At 43.0% G+C, this 18,546-nt stretch overlaps 2 protein-coding genes across 4 annotated transcripts in view; one reads left to right on the forward strand and one right to left on the reverse strand.

Moving 5' to 3' along the window:
• LOC126210486 (serine/threonine/tyrosine-interacting protein-like) overlaps positions 1–2,882 on the reverse strand; it is a 77,428-nt gene extending 74,546 nt beyond the window's left edge. The window contains exon 1 of one of the 2 annotated variants that reach the window (XM_049939718.1): positions 2,733–2,882. In XM_049939718.1, coding sequence (XP_049795675.1) covers positions 2,733–2,768 — 36 coding nt within the window. In that variant the 5' untranslated portion in view covers positions 2,769–2,882. Of the gene's footprint in view, positions 1–2,728 lie in introns of both variants that reach the window. The other variant, XM_049939719.1, reaches the window with a different exon arrangement.
• Positions 2,883–3,079: 197 nt separating this feature from the next.
• The window catches only part of LOC126210143 (ubiquitin carboxyl-terminal hydrolase calypso), a 154,922-nt gene continuing 139,455 nt past the window's right edge, over positions 3,080–18,546 (forward strand). For both annotated transcript variants that reach the window (XM_049939293.1, XM_049939294.1), the window contains exons 1-3: positions 3,080–3,263; positions 3,578–3,792; positions 15,779–15,904. In XM_049939293.1, the coding sequence (XP_049795250.1) occupies positions 3,206–3,263; positions 3,578–3,792; positions 15,779–15,904 (399 nt within the window). In that variant the 5' untranslated portion in view covers positions 3,080–3,205. The remainder of the gene's footprint in view (positions 3,264–3,577; positions 3,793–15,778; positions 15,905–18,546) is intronic.

Below are 18,546 nucleotides of genomic sequence, written 5' to 3' on the forward strand. Positions count from 1 at the left end.
ATAGTTCGGTAATTTTCACATCTGTTAACACCTGCTTTCTTTGGGATTGGAATTATTATATACTTCTTGAAGTCTGAGGGTATTTCGCCTGTCTCATACATCTTGCTCATCAGATGGTAGAGTTTTGTCAGGACTGGCTCTCCCAAGGCCGTGAGTAGTTCTAATGGAATGTTGTCTACTCCCGGGGCCTTATTTCGACAGTCTTTACCATTTCCGTTAGCCGCCCGAAACCAGACAGAATCTGCTCCGATCCAAAGCGACACACGTCATTGGTACCGACATGAGCCACCACCTGCAGTTGGCTGCATCCTGTACTCTTCATGGGATCTGGAAGCACCCTTTCCACACCCGGAATGACTCCCCCCGGAATGCTCACGGAGTGCACACTGGCTTCCTTTCCCTACTGGACATTGCGGTAATTGCACCATGAATCGAATCCAAGAGGGCAAAGGTGGTGCATTGGTTTTTCATCAGTAGACAGTCTGTAGAAGAAGGTAGCCCATACTGCCTGCTTCATTTTCAATGAATACTCAGTATTATTTCTGATGGCCATCCCATAATACCGCTGCAGTTCATCAATCATTTTGTCTGTCAGCCTGCCTCTTATGGTTTTACCACCAGAAAGTTTCTTTTCTCTCAAACTTTGTTTCAACTTCCTCGACCTGGTGCCCATACTCTTCCAGAGATGATCTTATAACACAGCAATTCCCAGCCTTCTATGTAAAAAATTACCGATTTTATTAAATCTTGAAGTAACGCACATAAAAATTTTATTATTTTCAACCAGTGTAGATTATATTCACAAAATAAAATAAAATACTTCCCACGTGAGATATAAGTGACACATCATTTTATTTGCAAAATTGCAAATTTTATAATGACATAAAAAATGTGAAAACATGTTTTTTTTTCTGTTCTAACATCCCTTAATTTCGTTTTCAAATGTTTCTTTACAAAGGAAAACACAGGAAAATTGCCACAATTTAATCCTTGTACCACTGAAAAGATGAATGAAATAAGTATTTATGTCAGTGGTGTTGTGAAACAGCTGATATTATTAAAACTGAACAAAACTCCAGGCCCCGATACGATCCCTGTCAGCTCCTGTACTGAATTTGCAGCTGAGTTAACCCCTCTTCCAACTACAATCTACCGTAGATCCCTTGAACAAACAACTGTGCCCAGTTCTTGAAAAAAGGCATAGTAGAAAGGATAGTAGAAATGATACACAAAATTACAGTCCAATATACTTGACACTGATTCGTTGTAGGATCTTAGTACATATTCTGAGCTCAAACACAATGAGGTGTCTAACAGAATGACCTCCTCAAAGATAACCAGCATGCATTTTAAAAACATCGATCATGTGAAATCGAGCTCTCACTTTCCTCACATAACATAGTGAAAGATCTGAATCAAGGCAACCAAATAGACGCAGTATTTCTCGATTTCCGAAAAGCATTTGACTCACAGTAAGTATCATACTTACTCATACTGTCAAAAGTACGATCATATGAGGTATCAAGTGAAATTTGTAACAATTGAGGATTCTTTGGTGGAGAGGAAAAAGGATGTTATCTCAGATGGAGAGTCATCGTCTAATGTAGAAGTAACTTTGGGTGTGCTGCAGGGAAATGTGTAGGGAAGCTTGCTCTTCATGTATGTTAATGACCTTGCAGTCAATATTAATAGTGAAATCAGGATTTTAGTAGATGACACAATTATCTAGAATGAAGTATTATCTTTGAGAAGCTGCATAAAGTTGCAATCAGATCTTGATAAGTTTTTGACACTTTGCAGAGACCAGCATCTTGTTCTAAATATTCAGAAATTTACAACTTTGCACGTCACAAAATGAAAAAAAAATTAGTATCCTACGACTATAATGACAATGAGTCACTGTTGGAATCAGTTAACTCTTACAAATACCTGGGTGTAACACTAGGTTGGGATATGAAATGAAATAATAAAGGTTCAGTTGCGGGTAAAGCAGTTGGTATACTTTGGTATATTGGTAGAAAACGGGGAGAGTGCAATCAGTCTACAAAAGAGATTGCTTACAAATCACTTGTGAAACCAGTTCTAGAATATTGCTGAAGTGTTTGGGACGTGTATCACAGAGGGCTAACAGAAGATACTGAACATATGCGGAGAACGGCAGCACAGATGGTCACTGTTTGTTTAATCTGTGGGTGACTATCACAGAGATATTTAAGGGAGTAAACTGGCACTCTCTTGAAGACAGATGTAAACTATTCTGAGAAAATCTCTTAAAGTTTCTAGAACCGGTTTTAACTGATAACTCTAGGAATATACTACAGCCCCCTACAGTGGTATTCAATCGATCATTCTTCTCGCGCGCCATACGTAAATGGAACAAGGAGAAACTCTAATAACTGGTATAATGGGACGTATCCTCTGCCACTCCCCTCACGATGGTTTGCTGAGTACAGATGTTGATGTAAGAAAGGGAGGGGGAGGCGTGTTCCAATGTCACATTCTATTACAATACGGAACAGACGGCTGGACTGCATAAACAGCAACTCTATTACAGCTTAAATTTAAACATTACACATTTTCATTCTGTTTTGTGTTCTTGTCACTAATGTTTATGTTGTATAAACAAACTTTGCGCAACTTTACAGCATGTTCGGTTCATAAACAAAAGGGAAATCTGTTTCAATTATGGCTGTTCTAAACGGAAATTTTTCAAGCAATATTTACGTACATACCCATTCTTCGATAATCGGTTGATTCCCAACGTCCATCGTTCCCTCACATTAAGCAACAAGCCACGAAAGTCAAATTCTCAATTTAATACATACGTTACACATATTTCCCATTAGAATTATCTGGACTCAGAGATACAACTCTGCAAAGATAATCGTAGTGGCAATTAACCGTTAAGTCCCTCAAAAAAGTTTCAGGGAAGCCAGACGATAATTAATAATAACAATTCGTTTTAAATGTAGCACAAATTCGTAAAACAAAACTGTACAACAAAGCCATAATACAATTTTTTAAAATATATGCGCAATATGACGCAGTTGCATGTTGGGCATTGTTGGCTAATCTTTGCTGATACGTAGAACGCGTAGGAGACGGTTAAAGGATGAAAAATATGTATTTTAACCCAGTTTATTATTGTAAGAGAATTAAAATAAAATGGAAGTAATGTAAAACGACGTGTGTTAACTTGACAAGGATGCCAGTAGATATAAACAGATTGACTGAAGGGTGGCTGGAACTGGAAAGTGACCCCGGTAAGGTTGTGTTTACGTTGTCAAATGTTTACTATTACAAGCGTTCTGTGTGTTTCTGTCGGTTTGTTTAGCTTCTGAATATGTAATCAGGTGAATGACAGGACCTAGATGTTGTGTTAATCGTTCCTGTCATCAAACGTAAAGTTTTCTAGCTTTATGAATAAGTGTATTTACGTCCATAACATTCTATTTTGTTGGTAATGCCAATTTTCCCCCAGACCCATTCAGACTTATGGTTTAGTTTGGCAAACACAGTCATAATTGTCGTAATTAGTGTATTGTTAAAAATTTCTTTTATTGTTTTATCTTCACAGGATTGTTTACACTACTTTTGGAAGACTTTGGAGTAAAAGGAGTACAAGTTGAGGAGATTTATGATTTGCAGAAGTCGCTCGAAGGCCCTGTATATGGTTTTATATTTTTGTTTCGATGGATTGAAGAACGTCGTTCACGGAGAAAAATTGTTGATGAGATAGACAGCTTTGTCAAGGATGAAGAAGTTGTCAACAACATATTCTTTGCACAACAGGTATGTTAGTATGATTCATTATGAGCAATCACACACAACTTGTGCTTTTGGCTGCCTGCAACCGTTAGGCCTATTGTAGTATTTAGTTTTCTTCCATCACATCACCAATTGAAGACGACATATTTTTTGTTTTTGTGGATTATTTGTAATATTTTAGCTTTTATCACAGGTTTCCCCCTTTCTTTGGTCGGTCTCATGAACTTCTTCAAATAACATACTTAAATTTGACACAGTTTGTAGGCATAAGTTTTTCTTTAGCCAATATCTGATGATATGGTATGTTCACTGGTTAGGCATTAAGAAAGATGATGAATGGTATGTTTAACTATAATGCAAATTTGCCTTACTCCCCAAAAAGTCTACAGTTATATCTGTACATCTTCAGCTTTGTGCATAATCTGAAAACCACTGTGAAGTGCAGGAAATAAGTTACTTAGCATCATTACACATACTAGGGTTTCTTTTCCCAGTCCAGTATCATTGGGAGTGCATGAAGAATTACTGCTTAAATTCCTCTGCACCTACTAATCTACTCATCATGGTCCTTACTATTAAATGGAAAAAAGATTGAGCTTTTCATTTGATGGTCGTACTGGTACAGACTGCACTTGGACCTGGTACATGATTGAGGACTCTAGTTTTCCATTGCACTTATGGCACTCTCTACACCTTTTCTTTGATAAATGCATGGCCCCATTGCTTACTTCAACCTTCCACCACTTTTCCTAATTTTTCGGAAATGTAGATCATGCAGGGAAGCTCACTCAGTGCGGTATACGTTCCACCTTTGTGTCTCACCTTAGCACCCTTTCTTTCCAATAGAGAAGTACGCTGAAAACCCAGCGTGGTAGACATCCTGTTGTGGAGAGGCCCGTCATGATTTTCTATCATGACCTCCTCTTGCAGTCTGACAGTGAGCTTTGTGCCAGCTTGGAGTGTCGGGGTGTGCACTTTGTCATGTCTGTAGGGGGCCAAAGGACAGTAGGGTTGCTGTCAGGCCTTCATCTTGGCCTCTGAGGGCAATTTTTTGGCTAAAAAAAGTCAAGGTGATTGTATACCACTGTGACGTGAAACAGTGTGTTTCCCCCCATGTGGCACATCAGATGTGTGAAATTCAGGCATGTCTTTATGTTTATGTTGCAGTACCAGCCTATAATATACTGATTGTGGACAACTATTGCAAGTGAATCTTCCTTGCACCAAATATGCTGGGTTGTTGGGTGGAGCTTGCACATATGTCCTGGTAGCAGCACATAATGTACCTCCTTGGTTGCTTCACACCCTCACAGTGTACCGACAGCATGATTCTCCGGTGGAACTGTAGTGGTTTTTTCCATCTCCTGGTTGAGTTACATCATGAACATATTATCTGCATTGATTTCTCATCTCTCCCATGTCTGCTAATCTTGGGTGACTTCAATGCCTATTATCCTATATGGGTGGAACCTCAATCGCTGGCCATGGTAAAAACATTTAAAACTTACTGGCAGATCTCTACCTCTGTCTCTTGAATACTGGTGCCCCCTACACTTTAGTGTGGCACATCGAACTTTATCGGCCATTACTCTTTCTATTTGCAGCTCGAGTCTTCTTCCATCCATCCACAAGAAAGTCCACGATGACCTGTGTGGTAGTGACTACTTCCCGATCTTCCTGTCCCTCCCTCAGTGTCGCTCTCCTAGCCCTAGGTGGGCTCTTAACATTGCCGATTGGGATCCTTTCATCACCACTGTCATTCTTAACTGCCTGCTACGTGGAGGTATTGATGCGGCTGTTCAGAGTGCAACAGCAGCCGACTTAGTGGTTCCCTGTTGTTCGGGATTCCCCCCCCCCCCCCCCTTCCTCAGTAGATAATACCTTGGTGGACCTCAGTAACCACCAAGGCCTTAGAGATCACAGGCGGGCTCTTCAATGCCATACTGAGTAAAGTAGCACAGTGGTTAGCACACTGAACTTGCATTCAGGAAGATGACAGTTCAAACCCGCAACTATCCAGCCTTTCTTCCCCATCCTTGACACAAACAGAGCTTGTGCTCCGCCTGTAATGACCTTTATGTCAACAGGACATTGAACCCAATATTCCTTCCTCCCAAAGCTGTAAGTGGCATCTGCCGATGGAGCACCTCATTGCCTTTAAACAGCTTTGTGCTCTGGTCTGCCACTTAATAAAAGAATGGAAGCAATAATGCTGGGAACAGTACATGCATTGTGCTCGAGCCTCTGCACCTGAGAATTATCGACCTTTCGTACCTGTGCTCAAACAGCGGATGGAGCAAATCCACTTATGTCTCACCACACAGCACTTGGAGCTCTGTAATGCTCCATTCAGTGAGTGGGAATTATTCATAGCCCTTTGATCTGATGCAGCCCCAGGGCCACACCGCATCAACAACCAAATGCTCAAACACTTATCGATGGATTGTCAATCTCACCTCCTTACCATCTTCAAAACCGTATCTGGGGCAAGGGTGAATTCCCATCTCAGTGGCGAGATAACATCATCGTTCTGGTGCGGAAACCGGGTAAGCATCCCCTAGAGGTGGATAGCTGTTGCCCAATTAGTTTCACCGAAGTTCTCTGTAAGTTGCTCAAGCGTTTGGTGAGCCATCGGCTCTGTTGGCTCCTTGATTCTTGGGGTGTTCTGGCCCCCTCCCAGGACAGTTTTTGCCAAGACTGTTTCTCTGCTGATAATTTGATTTGGTTGGAGTCCGGTATCTGGACAGCTTTTGACTAGATGTTAGTACCTTATTGCTTACTTCTTTGACCTTCGGTCTCCGGGTGTCGACTTCTGATTTTGGTCCAGAAGTTCTTGTCGCATGGTACTTTCTTGATCAAGTTAAGTCTGTGCTTTCCAGAGTACATTCACCACGCTCCCCCCCCCCCCCCTCCCCCCCCCCCCCCTCCCGTATGCAAGAGAATGGGGTCGTGCAGGGCTCCGTTTTGAGCTTCCCTTTCTTTTTAGTGGTTATCAGCAATCTTAACATCATCTGTTGGGTCTTCGGTATCCTGCTCTTGGTATGCCAACAATTTTTGTTTTTAATGTTGCTTCTCTAGTGTGAGTTTTGCTGAACACTACACCGTTTGAAAGATGCAGTCGTGGGCCCCCATCTGTGGCTTTCAGTTTTCAGCTGCCAAGTGGCATGCACTGTTGACCTCTTATTGTTGACCTTTTACTATTTGTCCACAACCAGTCCTTTACCTTGACAACCAATTACTAGTAATTAATGTGGTGGGCCCTTATCGTGTTTGCGAGTGGTCTTCGGTGTCTAGTTGACGTGGCTTCCCCACCTTTGCCAACTTATCAAATGTTGCCGACTTAGCAAATGTTGCCGTCTTAGCAAATGTTGCCGACTTAGCAAATGTTGCCGACTTAGCAAATGTTGCCGACTTAGCAAATGTTGCCGACTTAGCAAATGTTGCCGACTTAGCAAATGTTGCCGACTTAGCAAACGTTGCCGACTTAGCAAACGTTGCCGACTTAGCAAACGTTGCCGACTTAGCAAACGTTGCCGACTTAGCAAACGTTGCCGACTTAGCAAACGTTGCCGACTTAGCAAACGTTGCCGACTTAGCAAACGTTGCCGACTTAGCAAACGTTGCCGACTTAGCAAACGTTGCCGACTTAGCAAACGTTGCCGACTTAAGCAAATGTTGCCGACTTAAGCAAATGTGCTCACTTAATACACTTCTGTGCCTCAGTAACACCAGCTGGGGTGCACACCGCACTACACTTCTTCAATTTTACAGAGCCCTGATCCTGCCCTGCCTTCATTGTGGGACTCTGGCAAGTGGTTTGGCATCACCCTCACCATTGCAATCACTGGATCTGATACACCACTCTTGGGTCCGAGTTGCAACAGGAGCCTTTCAAAAGAGCCCTGTGGACAGCCTACTCACAAGGCTCAGGTTCCTCCACTACAGATTGTGTGCTGACAACTACTATGCAGTTATGCTCCACACATTCACAGCTCCCCTAACCATCTAATCTACTGTGTTTGTTTTGCTAATAGGGACATCCACTTATCACAACAAAGACCCAGAACTGGGAGTCACAACGAAGTTTGACTCCAATGTCTCTGGTCCGAACTTCAACTTCCCCGCACCGTCACCTCTTGTCAGGAAGCAACTGAATACTCCCCCACGGTGTGCACCCCGATCTCAGATCAATCTCGATTTATTCATCAGATCTAAAGATTCAGTTGAGCCCACGGGTTTTTGTTGCCTATTGCCGGCTGTCCTCGACGTATTACCGTGTCGGGAACTGGTATACTCTGATGGCTCGACGGTCTGTGGGCGAATCGGTTTGGCCTACACACGTGCGTGGTGCAGTGAACTACTGGATGCATTGTCTTCACTGCAGAATCAGTGGCTATCGAACGGCCTTTATCCGTGCTCGTTCTCGTGCTAGTGAGGTGATTTCGACCTGCAGCAACTCCCTGAGCAGTCTTCAGGCTGTAGACCAGTACTATCCTCGTCACCCGTCAGTTGTGACTATCCGGGATCTCCTTTCTGGCCTCCATCGAGGTGGACGGCCGGTCTTCCTCGATCGTATCCCTGGACGTGTCGGTATCTCGGGGAACGATCGTGCCGAACGGTCGGCAAAGTTGGCTACCGGGATACCACTTGTAAAATGGGGTCTCAGAACTGGACCTCCACTTGACCCCGAACCGTCAGTTGTCGGAGGTCTGGATCTCGGAACGGTTCGCCCCTATTCCCCGAACAAACTGAAGGCAGTAAGGGATACCACAACTACACGGCAGTCTTTCCTTCGCACTTCTCACAGGGAATCTACTGTCCCTCGTCAGCTACGCATTGGCCGCAGTTGGCTGACCCACAGCCGCATTCTCCGACGTGAGGATCCACGTTACTGCCAAGGTGGTGCCCAGGACCCACCTTACTGGCGATATGCCTGCCTGACAGTGGCCCACATCCTACTAGACCGCCCAACTTTGGTTGCTTTGCAGTGATACCTTAAACTTCCTGACGTGCTACCTGTGAGCACCAGAGCAGCTGACCCCGTCTTACAGTTCATCCGTGAATGTGGTTTCTACTCATCTGTGTGAGTTGGCACATGTGGCCTCATTGACAGCGCGAGAGGTCGGAGGGGATCCCTCGACGCTCTGGCCCGGGGGACCCACGGTGGTCCTAGTTCAGTAGTCTGGTGTGGCTCCTACGTTTCCCATCTTTTTATTCTCTGTATTCTTCGATATTAGCCTTTTTTAACGTTTTGTCCTTCCTAAAATTCTATAGTGGAGTAACGGAGGGCAGGGTAGTGCTGGCCCGATGTAGGGGGGTGCATCTCCTACCTCGTACCCTGCCCTGGGGACCTCCAACTGCATTCTGTGCGGAACATCTCACCCACCTTACTCCCTCTCTCTCCTCTCTCCTACTTCTAGTTGCTTTTCTCTCTGCCTCATTGTATCTCGGCTGCAATCGTCCTTTCCAGGATTTGTCTTTTGTATCCTTCCTCTGAGTATTATTACTGGTTCTATATGTATGGGATGAAGGGATTGATGACCTCACAGTTTGGTCGCTTTAGCTCCAAAAAACCAGAGAACCAACCAGGTTTTATTTCTTCTTTCTAAATTTTAATCCCATTTCCAAATGTCTTTATGGTTTCATTTACTGATGCTTAGTATAAAGATTGGATGTAACTTGGGTAGGCAACAACCTTGTCACACTCCATTCTCAGCTGCTGCTTCTCCTTTGTGTCCTTTGGCTATTGTAATTGCGGTCTGGTGTTGTACCTTTCGATCCGTGTATTTATTGTCACCGTTGTCAGAATTTTAGTGTGTATTCCAGTCAACATTTTTAAAAGTTTCCACTAAATCTCCAAATGTTATAAACTTAGGTTTGCCTTTCTTCAGTCTATCTTCTAAGCTACTATAGGATCAGTATTGTCTCAAATTCATTTATTCTTCTTGACACCAAACTAATCTTCAACCAGGTTGACTTTTACTATTGCTCCGTTTTTCTGTCGATAAATTGTGTTGATATTTTGCAACTGTGGCATATTAAAGTTATCTTCTTTATTCATGACAGAAGCTCCAAACAAAATAAATAGTGATGATAGATAATATGAAATGGACAAATTAAGCAACTTGCAATTTATGAACAAAGTAATTAAGACAGGAGGATTTAAGTGTTACCCAGAACACAAATGGATATAATCAGATTTTTACATGATACTGTAAAATATTTATACGAGTTGTGACCAGTACATTGATACCATTGTTTGTAGCCAGAACCATTTCCAACCTCATGCATGAACCTGGACAAAGGTGTCACTTCATGAGGTGACTAGAAGTCTATTCCTCCCTACATTCACATGGCGATGTCAAAGTTAGCGTAAGCAGGGCTATGCGTGAAGTGTTTAGTGAATTTGAAAGTAATATTCTATGTACCGACTTGACAGAAAATCCTAGGAAGTTCTGGTCTTATGTTAAATCAGTAAGTGGATCGAAACAGCATATCCAGACACTCTGGGATGATGATGGCATTGAAACAGAGGATGACACGGGTAAAGCTGAAATACTAAACACCTTTTTCCAAAGCTGTTTCACAGAGGAAGACCACACTGCAGTTCCTTCTCTAAATCCTCGCACGAATGAAAAAATGGCGGACATCGAAAAAAGTGTCCAAGGAATAGAAAAGCAACTGAAATCACTCAACAGAGGAAAGTCCACTGGACTTGACGGGATACCAGTTCAATTCTACTCAGAGTACGCGAAAGAACTTGCCCCCCTTCTAACAGCTGTGTACCGCAAGTCTCTAGAGGAACGGAAGGTTCTAAATGATTGGAAAAGAGCACAGGTAGTCCCAGTTTTCAAGAAGGGTCATCGAGCAGATGTGCAAAACTATAGGCCTATATCTCTCACATCGATCTGTTGTAGAATTTTAGAACATGTTTTTTGCTCGTGTATCATGTCATTTCTGGAAACCCAGAATCTGCTCTGTAGGAATCAACATTGATTCTGGAAACAGCGATCGTGTGAGACCCAACTCGCTTTGATTGTTCATGAAACCCAGAAAATATTAGATACAGGCTCCCAGGTAGATGCCATTTTCCTTGACTTCCGGAAGGCATTCGATACAGTTCCGCACTGTCGCCTGATAAACAAAGTAAGAGCCTACGGAATATCAGACCAGCTGTGTGGCTGGATTGAAGAGTTTTTAGCAAACGGAACACAGCATGTTGTTCTCAATGGAGAGACGTCTACAGACGTTAAAGTCCCACAGGGAAGTGCCACAGGGGAGTGTTATAGGACCATTGCTTTTCACAATATATATAAATGACCTAGTAGATAGTGTCGGAAGCTCCATGCGGCTTTTCGCGGATGATGCTGTAGTATACAGAGAAGTTGCAGCATTAGAAAATTGCAGCGAAATGCAGGAAGATCTGCAGCAGATAGGCGCTTGGTGCAGGGAGTGGCAACTCACCCTTAACATAGACAAATGTAATGTATTGCAAATACATAGAAAGAAGAATCCTTTATTGTATGATTATATGATAGCGGAACAAACACTGGTAGCAGTTACTTCTGTAAAATATCTGGGAGTATGTGTACGGAACGATTTGAAGTGGAATGATCGTATAAAATTAATTGTTGGTAAGGCGGGTGCCAGGTTGAGATTCATTTGGAGAGTCCTTAGAAAATGTAGTCCATCAAAAAAGGAGATGGCTTACAAAACACTCGTTCGACCTATACTTGAGTATTGCTCTATCAGTGTGGGATCCCTACCGGCAGCCACTTCACACTCGATATTGGGTGGCACTATGCCTCCAAGAGAATACAACTTCTGGTTTTGAACCGCCTGTGATTAGACTGCAGCTTTCATTCAGGGCAGTTTTGATGCACCCCCCCCCCCCTATTTTTTTTAGAAGATTTCTGCCACACAGAAATAGCCCATTCAACAGCAGAATGCTAGGGTGGATGTCACTGCCTGAGGTCGGACATCTTGTCCGGATCCTTTTACCATACGGGTCTGAAAGCATTTTCAGAGCATTAGTGATGTTTTGTTCCACAGTTCTGGAAGTTTTTACTCTGAGTTGCCGGTACAAAGTTGACCACATACAGGACTCTTTCTGTGAGGTGGGAGTGGTTGGTCATTGGTACGTATTTTCAACATTGTTGGTACTAGAACACTGCTTCGCGGAAGACCGTTCTTCCATATTCTCCACATATTCTTGCTGACCTGGAAATTTGGTTCTGCAGCAGGTGGCATTAATTTGTGTAAGCTCGAAGATGGTAAGTGTTCCTTTAAACTATTTGTTCTCATATAATGTCACACGTCAGACAGAGCACCAGACATCACTCCAGTAGTATCACCACATTGAAATAATCTTCTATGCGCTGTGTCAGATTAAGACTGTGTACAACATTTCTTCCTGGCTCAAATCCTGAATGCTGTCGATTAGAAGAGGTTCGACAACTGGTGTTACACGATTCAGAAGCTTCTGCAGCCTCTAAGACCCGAGTGATGCATTATTGTCATCGTCAAACAGTCCACCTCCATCCGGAGCTCTACCTTGCCAATGAACTCCTTCGTATTGAGGAGACGCATTGCTTCCTCGGCATGCCGTTTGATGCTCAGCTCACTTGGACACCTCGTATTCGCGAGCTTAAACGACGGTGCTGGCGGCGCCTCGACATCCTTTGCCGCCTTAGCTACACCGTTTCCATCTTCTGCACTCCCCTCCCCAAGACGGCGGCGTAGGTCGGGCCTCCCGATCGCAGTCCGCTTTCATTCCCTTCTCTCGTCACTAGAGTCCTTTCCCCTTCCTCCGTCCTTCCGGCCCTCTTTTTTCTACCCCTCCTCGGTCCCTCCCTCGCTTGCGGCTTTGCTCGGATTTGTCCTGCGACTCCGAGTCCTCTGTTCCACCTGCCAATCTTCGTCAACAATTCCTGGCTCTTCTTGCCTCGTTTCACCATGCAGATGTAGTCTACACCGACGGTTCTGTGGTCGACGGACGTACTGGGTTCACTTTCATTCACGGTGACTACGTCGAGCAGCATTCCCTGCCTTGTGGGAGCAGTGTTTTCACTGCGGAGCTGGTTGCTCTTTATCGTGCACTCGCTCACCTTTCCTCCTGTCGGGGGGAATCATTTGTCGTATGCAGTGACTTCCTGAGTGGATTGCAAGTACTGGACCAGTGTTTTTCTCTGGACCCTTTGGTGCGCGGTATTCGAGGTACTGATTTTGCTGTCGCCGAGTGTGGTTGTTCACCAAAGTTTGTGTGGATCCCGGGCCACATCGGCATTCCAGGAAACGAATGTGTCGATCGGTTGGCCAAGCGGGCCACCACTTCGCCACCCCTGGAGCTTGGTCTCGTGGAAAGAGACCTCCGGTCAGCCCTACATCGCAAGGTCCGCGATGTCTGGAGCTCTGAATGGTCTGTCTTGAACGTGCCAAATAAGCTCCGCATGGTCAAGTCGTCCACGACCCTATGGAACTCGTCCTTGAGGGCCACGCGTAGGGACTCAGTTGTTCTCTGCCGTCTCCAAATTGGACATACTCGGTTGACCCACAGCTGTCTCCTTCGTCATGAGAACCCACCCAAGTGTCGCTGTGATGCAGGGCTGACAGTTGTTCATCTTCTGATGGACTGCCCTCTTTTAGCCGCCTTGCGGCAGTCCTTTAATTTACCAGCTGCACTTCCTTTAATTCTCGGTGACGATGCCTCTAAGGCTGACTCAGTTTTACATTTTACCCGTGCAGCTGGGTTTAATCACTCGCTGTAGTGTGGGCGCTCTCGCATGATTTTGAAGGCGGAATAGAAATCTGCTGTATAATTTTTCTAATGTACAGAATGTAGGTAACATTCTTCTTACCTAGTTAGTGCTGTTGCACTGAGATTCAAATTGTATGCATATGTGAGCACATACTGCCCTTCCGACTGACTTCACATCTGTTCCACACTGCTGTCACACTGTTTCAGTTTTAGTGACCGGTAGTGTGTCTGCCTGTCGTTTGCCTCGACAAATGCTACCGGTTTGTGGTCTAGCCTCCATATTTCGTTCCTGCTGTTGTATTCAACATTTTCTACTGGAGAAATGCTATTTACTTTTTGTCCTACCTGTGTAATAAAATCTGACATTATCGTGCTGAGAGATGTCTCACACTTTGTAGGTGTCCTCTGTGCCTCTGTCAGAATGTGGTGCAACTGTTCGTAGATGAGAATTATTGCAAAATATCTATTGTTTATTTTTAACGAGGCCCTTGGTGTGTGAACAATATTAATAGTAGCCTCAGACTTTTTGCAGATGAGGCAGTTATCTATAGTGAAGTACTGTCTAAAAGAAGCTCCATAAATATTCAGACAGATCTTGATAAGATTACAATGAAATTTGAAGATTGACAACTTGCTTTAAGTGTACAAAAACATAAAATGGTGAACTTCACAAAATGAAAAAACCTAGTATCTTACAACTGTAATATCAATGTGTCGTCGTCGGAATCGGCCAACTCGTACAGATACTTGGGTGTAAAACTTTGTAGGGGTATGAAATTTAATGATCACATATGCTCATTTGTTGGTAAAGGGGATGGTAGACTTAGGTTTATTTGTAGAATACTGGGGAAGAGCAGTCAGTCTACAAAGGAGATTTCTTACAAATCACTTGTGCGACCCATTCCTTTAATATTACTTGAGCGTATAGGACCCAATAGGACTAATGGGGGATTTCGGATGTATCCAGAGAAGGGCAGCACGAATTGTTGCAGCTTGTTTGATCTGTGGGAGAATGTAACAGACTTGCTGAAGAAACTCAACAGACTTGCTGAAACAGTGGAAGGTCCAGTTTGGAATATCTACTCACTGTAAAGATGACACATCGAATTGCAAACGGGCATGACAAAGAGACTGTTAACACATTTAGCTTTTCATGAAAGCCTTCTTCAGAAAAGGAAACACCCACACATTCATAAAAGAAGCACAGATGACTTCCATTTCTGGTGGCTCAGTCTGGAAAGCCATTTGTGTGTGTGTGAGGTGTGCTTGCTTCTATGGATATGTATGTTTGTGGGTGTTTGGGGGTGGGGGGCTGAGATTCGGTACCAAAATGTGTGTCTACGATTATGCGACAACCTCTTATGTATCGCTCACACGGGGATCGTGAGGATGAGAATAGATTAATTACAGCACACACAGAGGCATTTAAACAACCAGTCTTCCAACACTGCATATGTGAATGGAATGGGAAGTAACCCTTATAACTGGTATGACAGGACGTATCCTCTGCCGTGCACTTCTCAATGGTTTGCACAGTATATATGTAGGCGTAGATGTAGGTATTCTGTCAAAGAGTAATTCAAAATAGTAATACTGCTCCGTTTCTCTGTAATAGAATATGTCTCGATTTTAATTCTATATCAGTACATTGACACCCAGACCTAATAGTGCACAGTTTCTATTACTATTGTTATTATTTCGTTTTTCTTCAGCAGGTACCCTACATTTGAGTGTAGAACAAATACTCTTAAAATTATTCCACCTGACATTTGATATAGTTTAACGATTAAAATTTGGAACGTGTTTTATATGTCATCTCTCCTTTGCGCTCTGCCTTTATTCTCAAGACTGTGACCTGCCTCGCAAATAACAGTAAAGGGCTGTTTTTATCTTATATTTTAAGTGACAGTTCATTGGCAGAAAATGAACAGAAAGTTAATTTAGCTTTTTACGTTTACTCGTAAATGCTGCTTGTGCATTTGCCAGATAGCAGTATTTCCACTCTGTCGATATATAAGAGTGCCGCGACGTATTTCTTCCTCGCACCCGAGCCGGTTTCGTTAAAGCTTTACAGGTTTAAATGTTCCATTGCAGAATTATTTCTGTTACTTCGTACTATTTGCGATCTGATGACGACGTGGTGCGCGGCAGTTTTTATTCGGATATTTCGTGCAGTTGTGGTAGTGACCTCTAGAATGTGCTCCAGCTCAGCTCGCCAGTCGTGGTAAACAGACGTCCCTCTTCTGCCCGCAGATGGTGCCCAACAGCTGTGCGACACACGCCCTCCTGTCGGTGCTGCTCAATTGCCCCGACATCCACCTGGGCGCCACGCTGAGCCGTCTCAAGGCACACACTTCGGGAATGTGCCCCGAGAACAAGGTGAGCCTTCCCGCGATATTTCTCTGTCGGAGACCCGCACGGTGTGTGACTTTCCTCTTTAACTGTTGACGGTGCAATCAATTTCGTGTATCTGTCTCGTATCTCGATGTTCTGAAATAATGTGCTGGAAACTGATTTTATAAAGGGTAGTGTCAAATGATACTGACCACAAACAGATGAATTTTAAAGTGGCTTCTCCCAGTTTATTACCTCTATGACATTGTGGATTGTTTCCATTTTTACAGATCACAGTTACACAGGAAATAGGTGCTCACCTCTGCCTTCGTCAATATGTTCGGAAGAGAAATAATCCGGCCGTAAATTAGCGAGACGACTTGTGTGTTTCCTATTGCACACGAAATTTTACCATGTGAAGGTTGTGTACTCTTTATTTATGTAGTCGTTAAGTGTACACTCTCGAGGCACAAAGTTTTTGCGTATGTCGGTGTTATTCGCTAGTAACCCGGGTCTTCCACTGTAGCCTGCACATTTGTTACACAGTCATTTGCTGCTCGCAGACTTTCTCTTTAACCGACACAGTTATTGCGTGTACAATTGCTGGTGGCAGATTGACAATTATGGGGCAGGGGTGGGTATTTAAAGACAGTTGTAAGAATATGTTGTGATTCCTTAAACTAATTAAAATCGGTACGGTTAGATGTCGATATTTTGTATGGGCTATGAGACATCACTGTTACCTGGTTTATGAAAAATGTTTTAGGTTAGTAAATTATAAAATTATATGGAACATCATTATGCTTCAGTAGTCAGAATTATCGTACTTATGAGTGCGGCTGTTAGTCTTGCTGTCTTGAAAATAATGTATTATGATAATAAATTAGTGCCTTAATTAATTTAGTGAGAGATGTCATCTGATTAAAAAAAAAAACTATTTTGTTTAAGTTCAGAATCTTGGAAGCATTAAGGCAATATAGGCAGCCATAATTATGAGATTCCAAACTTTATGTATCAGATCTTTTGGAAGTTAATTAGTTACAAGCAAATTAAAGTACATTTTTAAAAGGAGTGAAATGACTACTTTTGGATGCCCTGTAACAGCACTTCGTATTCGGTCTGTTACCTCAGAGTTTTCACATGTTACTTACTATAGTCGGAACTTCAGTTATCCTTAACTTTTAATTAAGTCAGGTTGTAGTGAAACTAACTGTTTCATTGGAATCAGTAAGATCACCAGAGTTGATTAAATAATAAGTTCACATTGAATTCAATGTAAACAACATTCTGGAATACTCATGTGTTTTGTTGTACATTTGGTTTATGTCAGTATTAACTGTTGTAAAATTAAAAAGCAAAAAAAAATTAGTTATTCATGAGAGTAGAAAACACATTGTTACGTGGAACATGTAAACATTATCCTTTCAAAATTTAACGGTTACAGTACAGTATGTTTCGACAAACACATGACTTCCATACTGTCTGCATTTGTACTCCACGATGGTGAAGGATACTTCTGGTACCACTGTCATTTTCCTCCTTTTGCATTCCATTTGCAACGAGTGTGCAGGAAGGAGAACTGACGTTTCACCTCCGTAGGAGCTCTAGATTCTTTGATCTCCTTGTAACATTACACTTATGTGGGAGGAAGTAATATGTTATTTGATACTTGTCACATTGTTCACTCTCATACTTTAGATGTTAAAGTAGCCATTTAGGAACTACGTGACACTCTTTTTAGATGTCCTTGCATAATAGTAGCTGCCAAGAGTTCCAAATGTACGAACTGTACTCGATAATCGGTTGTACGATTTTGTGAGTTACCTCCTACTCGAATACATTTCGATAGGATTCTTCTGATGGGTAAGGCATCCGATTTGCGTACACGTACAGCATCGTGAGAGTTAGAAGGTGATGGCATAGTGTGTCCAGCACAGAGTGAGGCAGAGAATATTTTATAGGGTAAGAGATTGGACATTTTCTGTCCCAGCACCTGGTGCTGGTAGGGGAGCTACCCCTTGCTGGCAGCCATTACCAATGACAACTCCATTTCGAGAAAGTCATGTACTTGGAAAACTGACCCCTTTGCTTTCCAACGTGATTGTCATCTACGGCAGCTCACGTCCCCGTATTGGACACGACAGTGGCTACGTAGCTTCACCCCTATACAGAGATACAAAAATTACACCATATACTCGATGCATGACCCCGAGTGCACACTACGGGCTCGTGCGATAGGACAGTGCTGTCAATCGGTTCGACACGTGTCTGCCACCTGTGACCAATGCACACCGTAAAACATCCCTCATTTGTACGTACACTCCACTCTCATCTTAAGCCGTCCGTCTACTTCACGTCCTTTCACACAGGTATTCCCAGGTATTTTACAGTTGATACTATTCCCAATGACTTACTACCAGCAACGTAATCAAACAGCAACACATTTCTCACCTATTTATGGTCGATACAATACATTTTATTTACGTTTGGGGCAAGTGCCAGTCTCCAAATCAATCCTCGATCCTCTGCAGTTTTTCGTGCATTTCACTAGAGTCTTTTGACATTGCTACTTACTTACAGACAACCACCTCTGCAAACATTTTTATGGGGCCTCCTTCATTCTCCACTAGATATTGTTAGGTATTTTAAACAGTAGCGGTCTTATCGTATTTCCTTGGTGTACTCCG

The sequence above is a fragment of the Schistocerca nitens genome, chromosome 10 (assembly GCF_023898315.1).
Source record: "Schistocerca nitens isolate TAMUIC-IGC-003100 chromosome 10, iqSchNite1.1, whole genome shotgun sequence".
Taxonomy (NCBI): Eukaryota; Metazoa; Arthropoda; class Insecta; order Orthoptera; family Acrididae; genus Schistocerca; species Schistocerca nitens.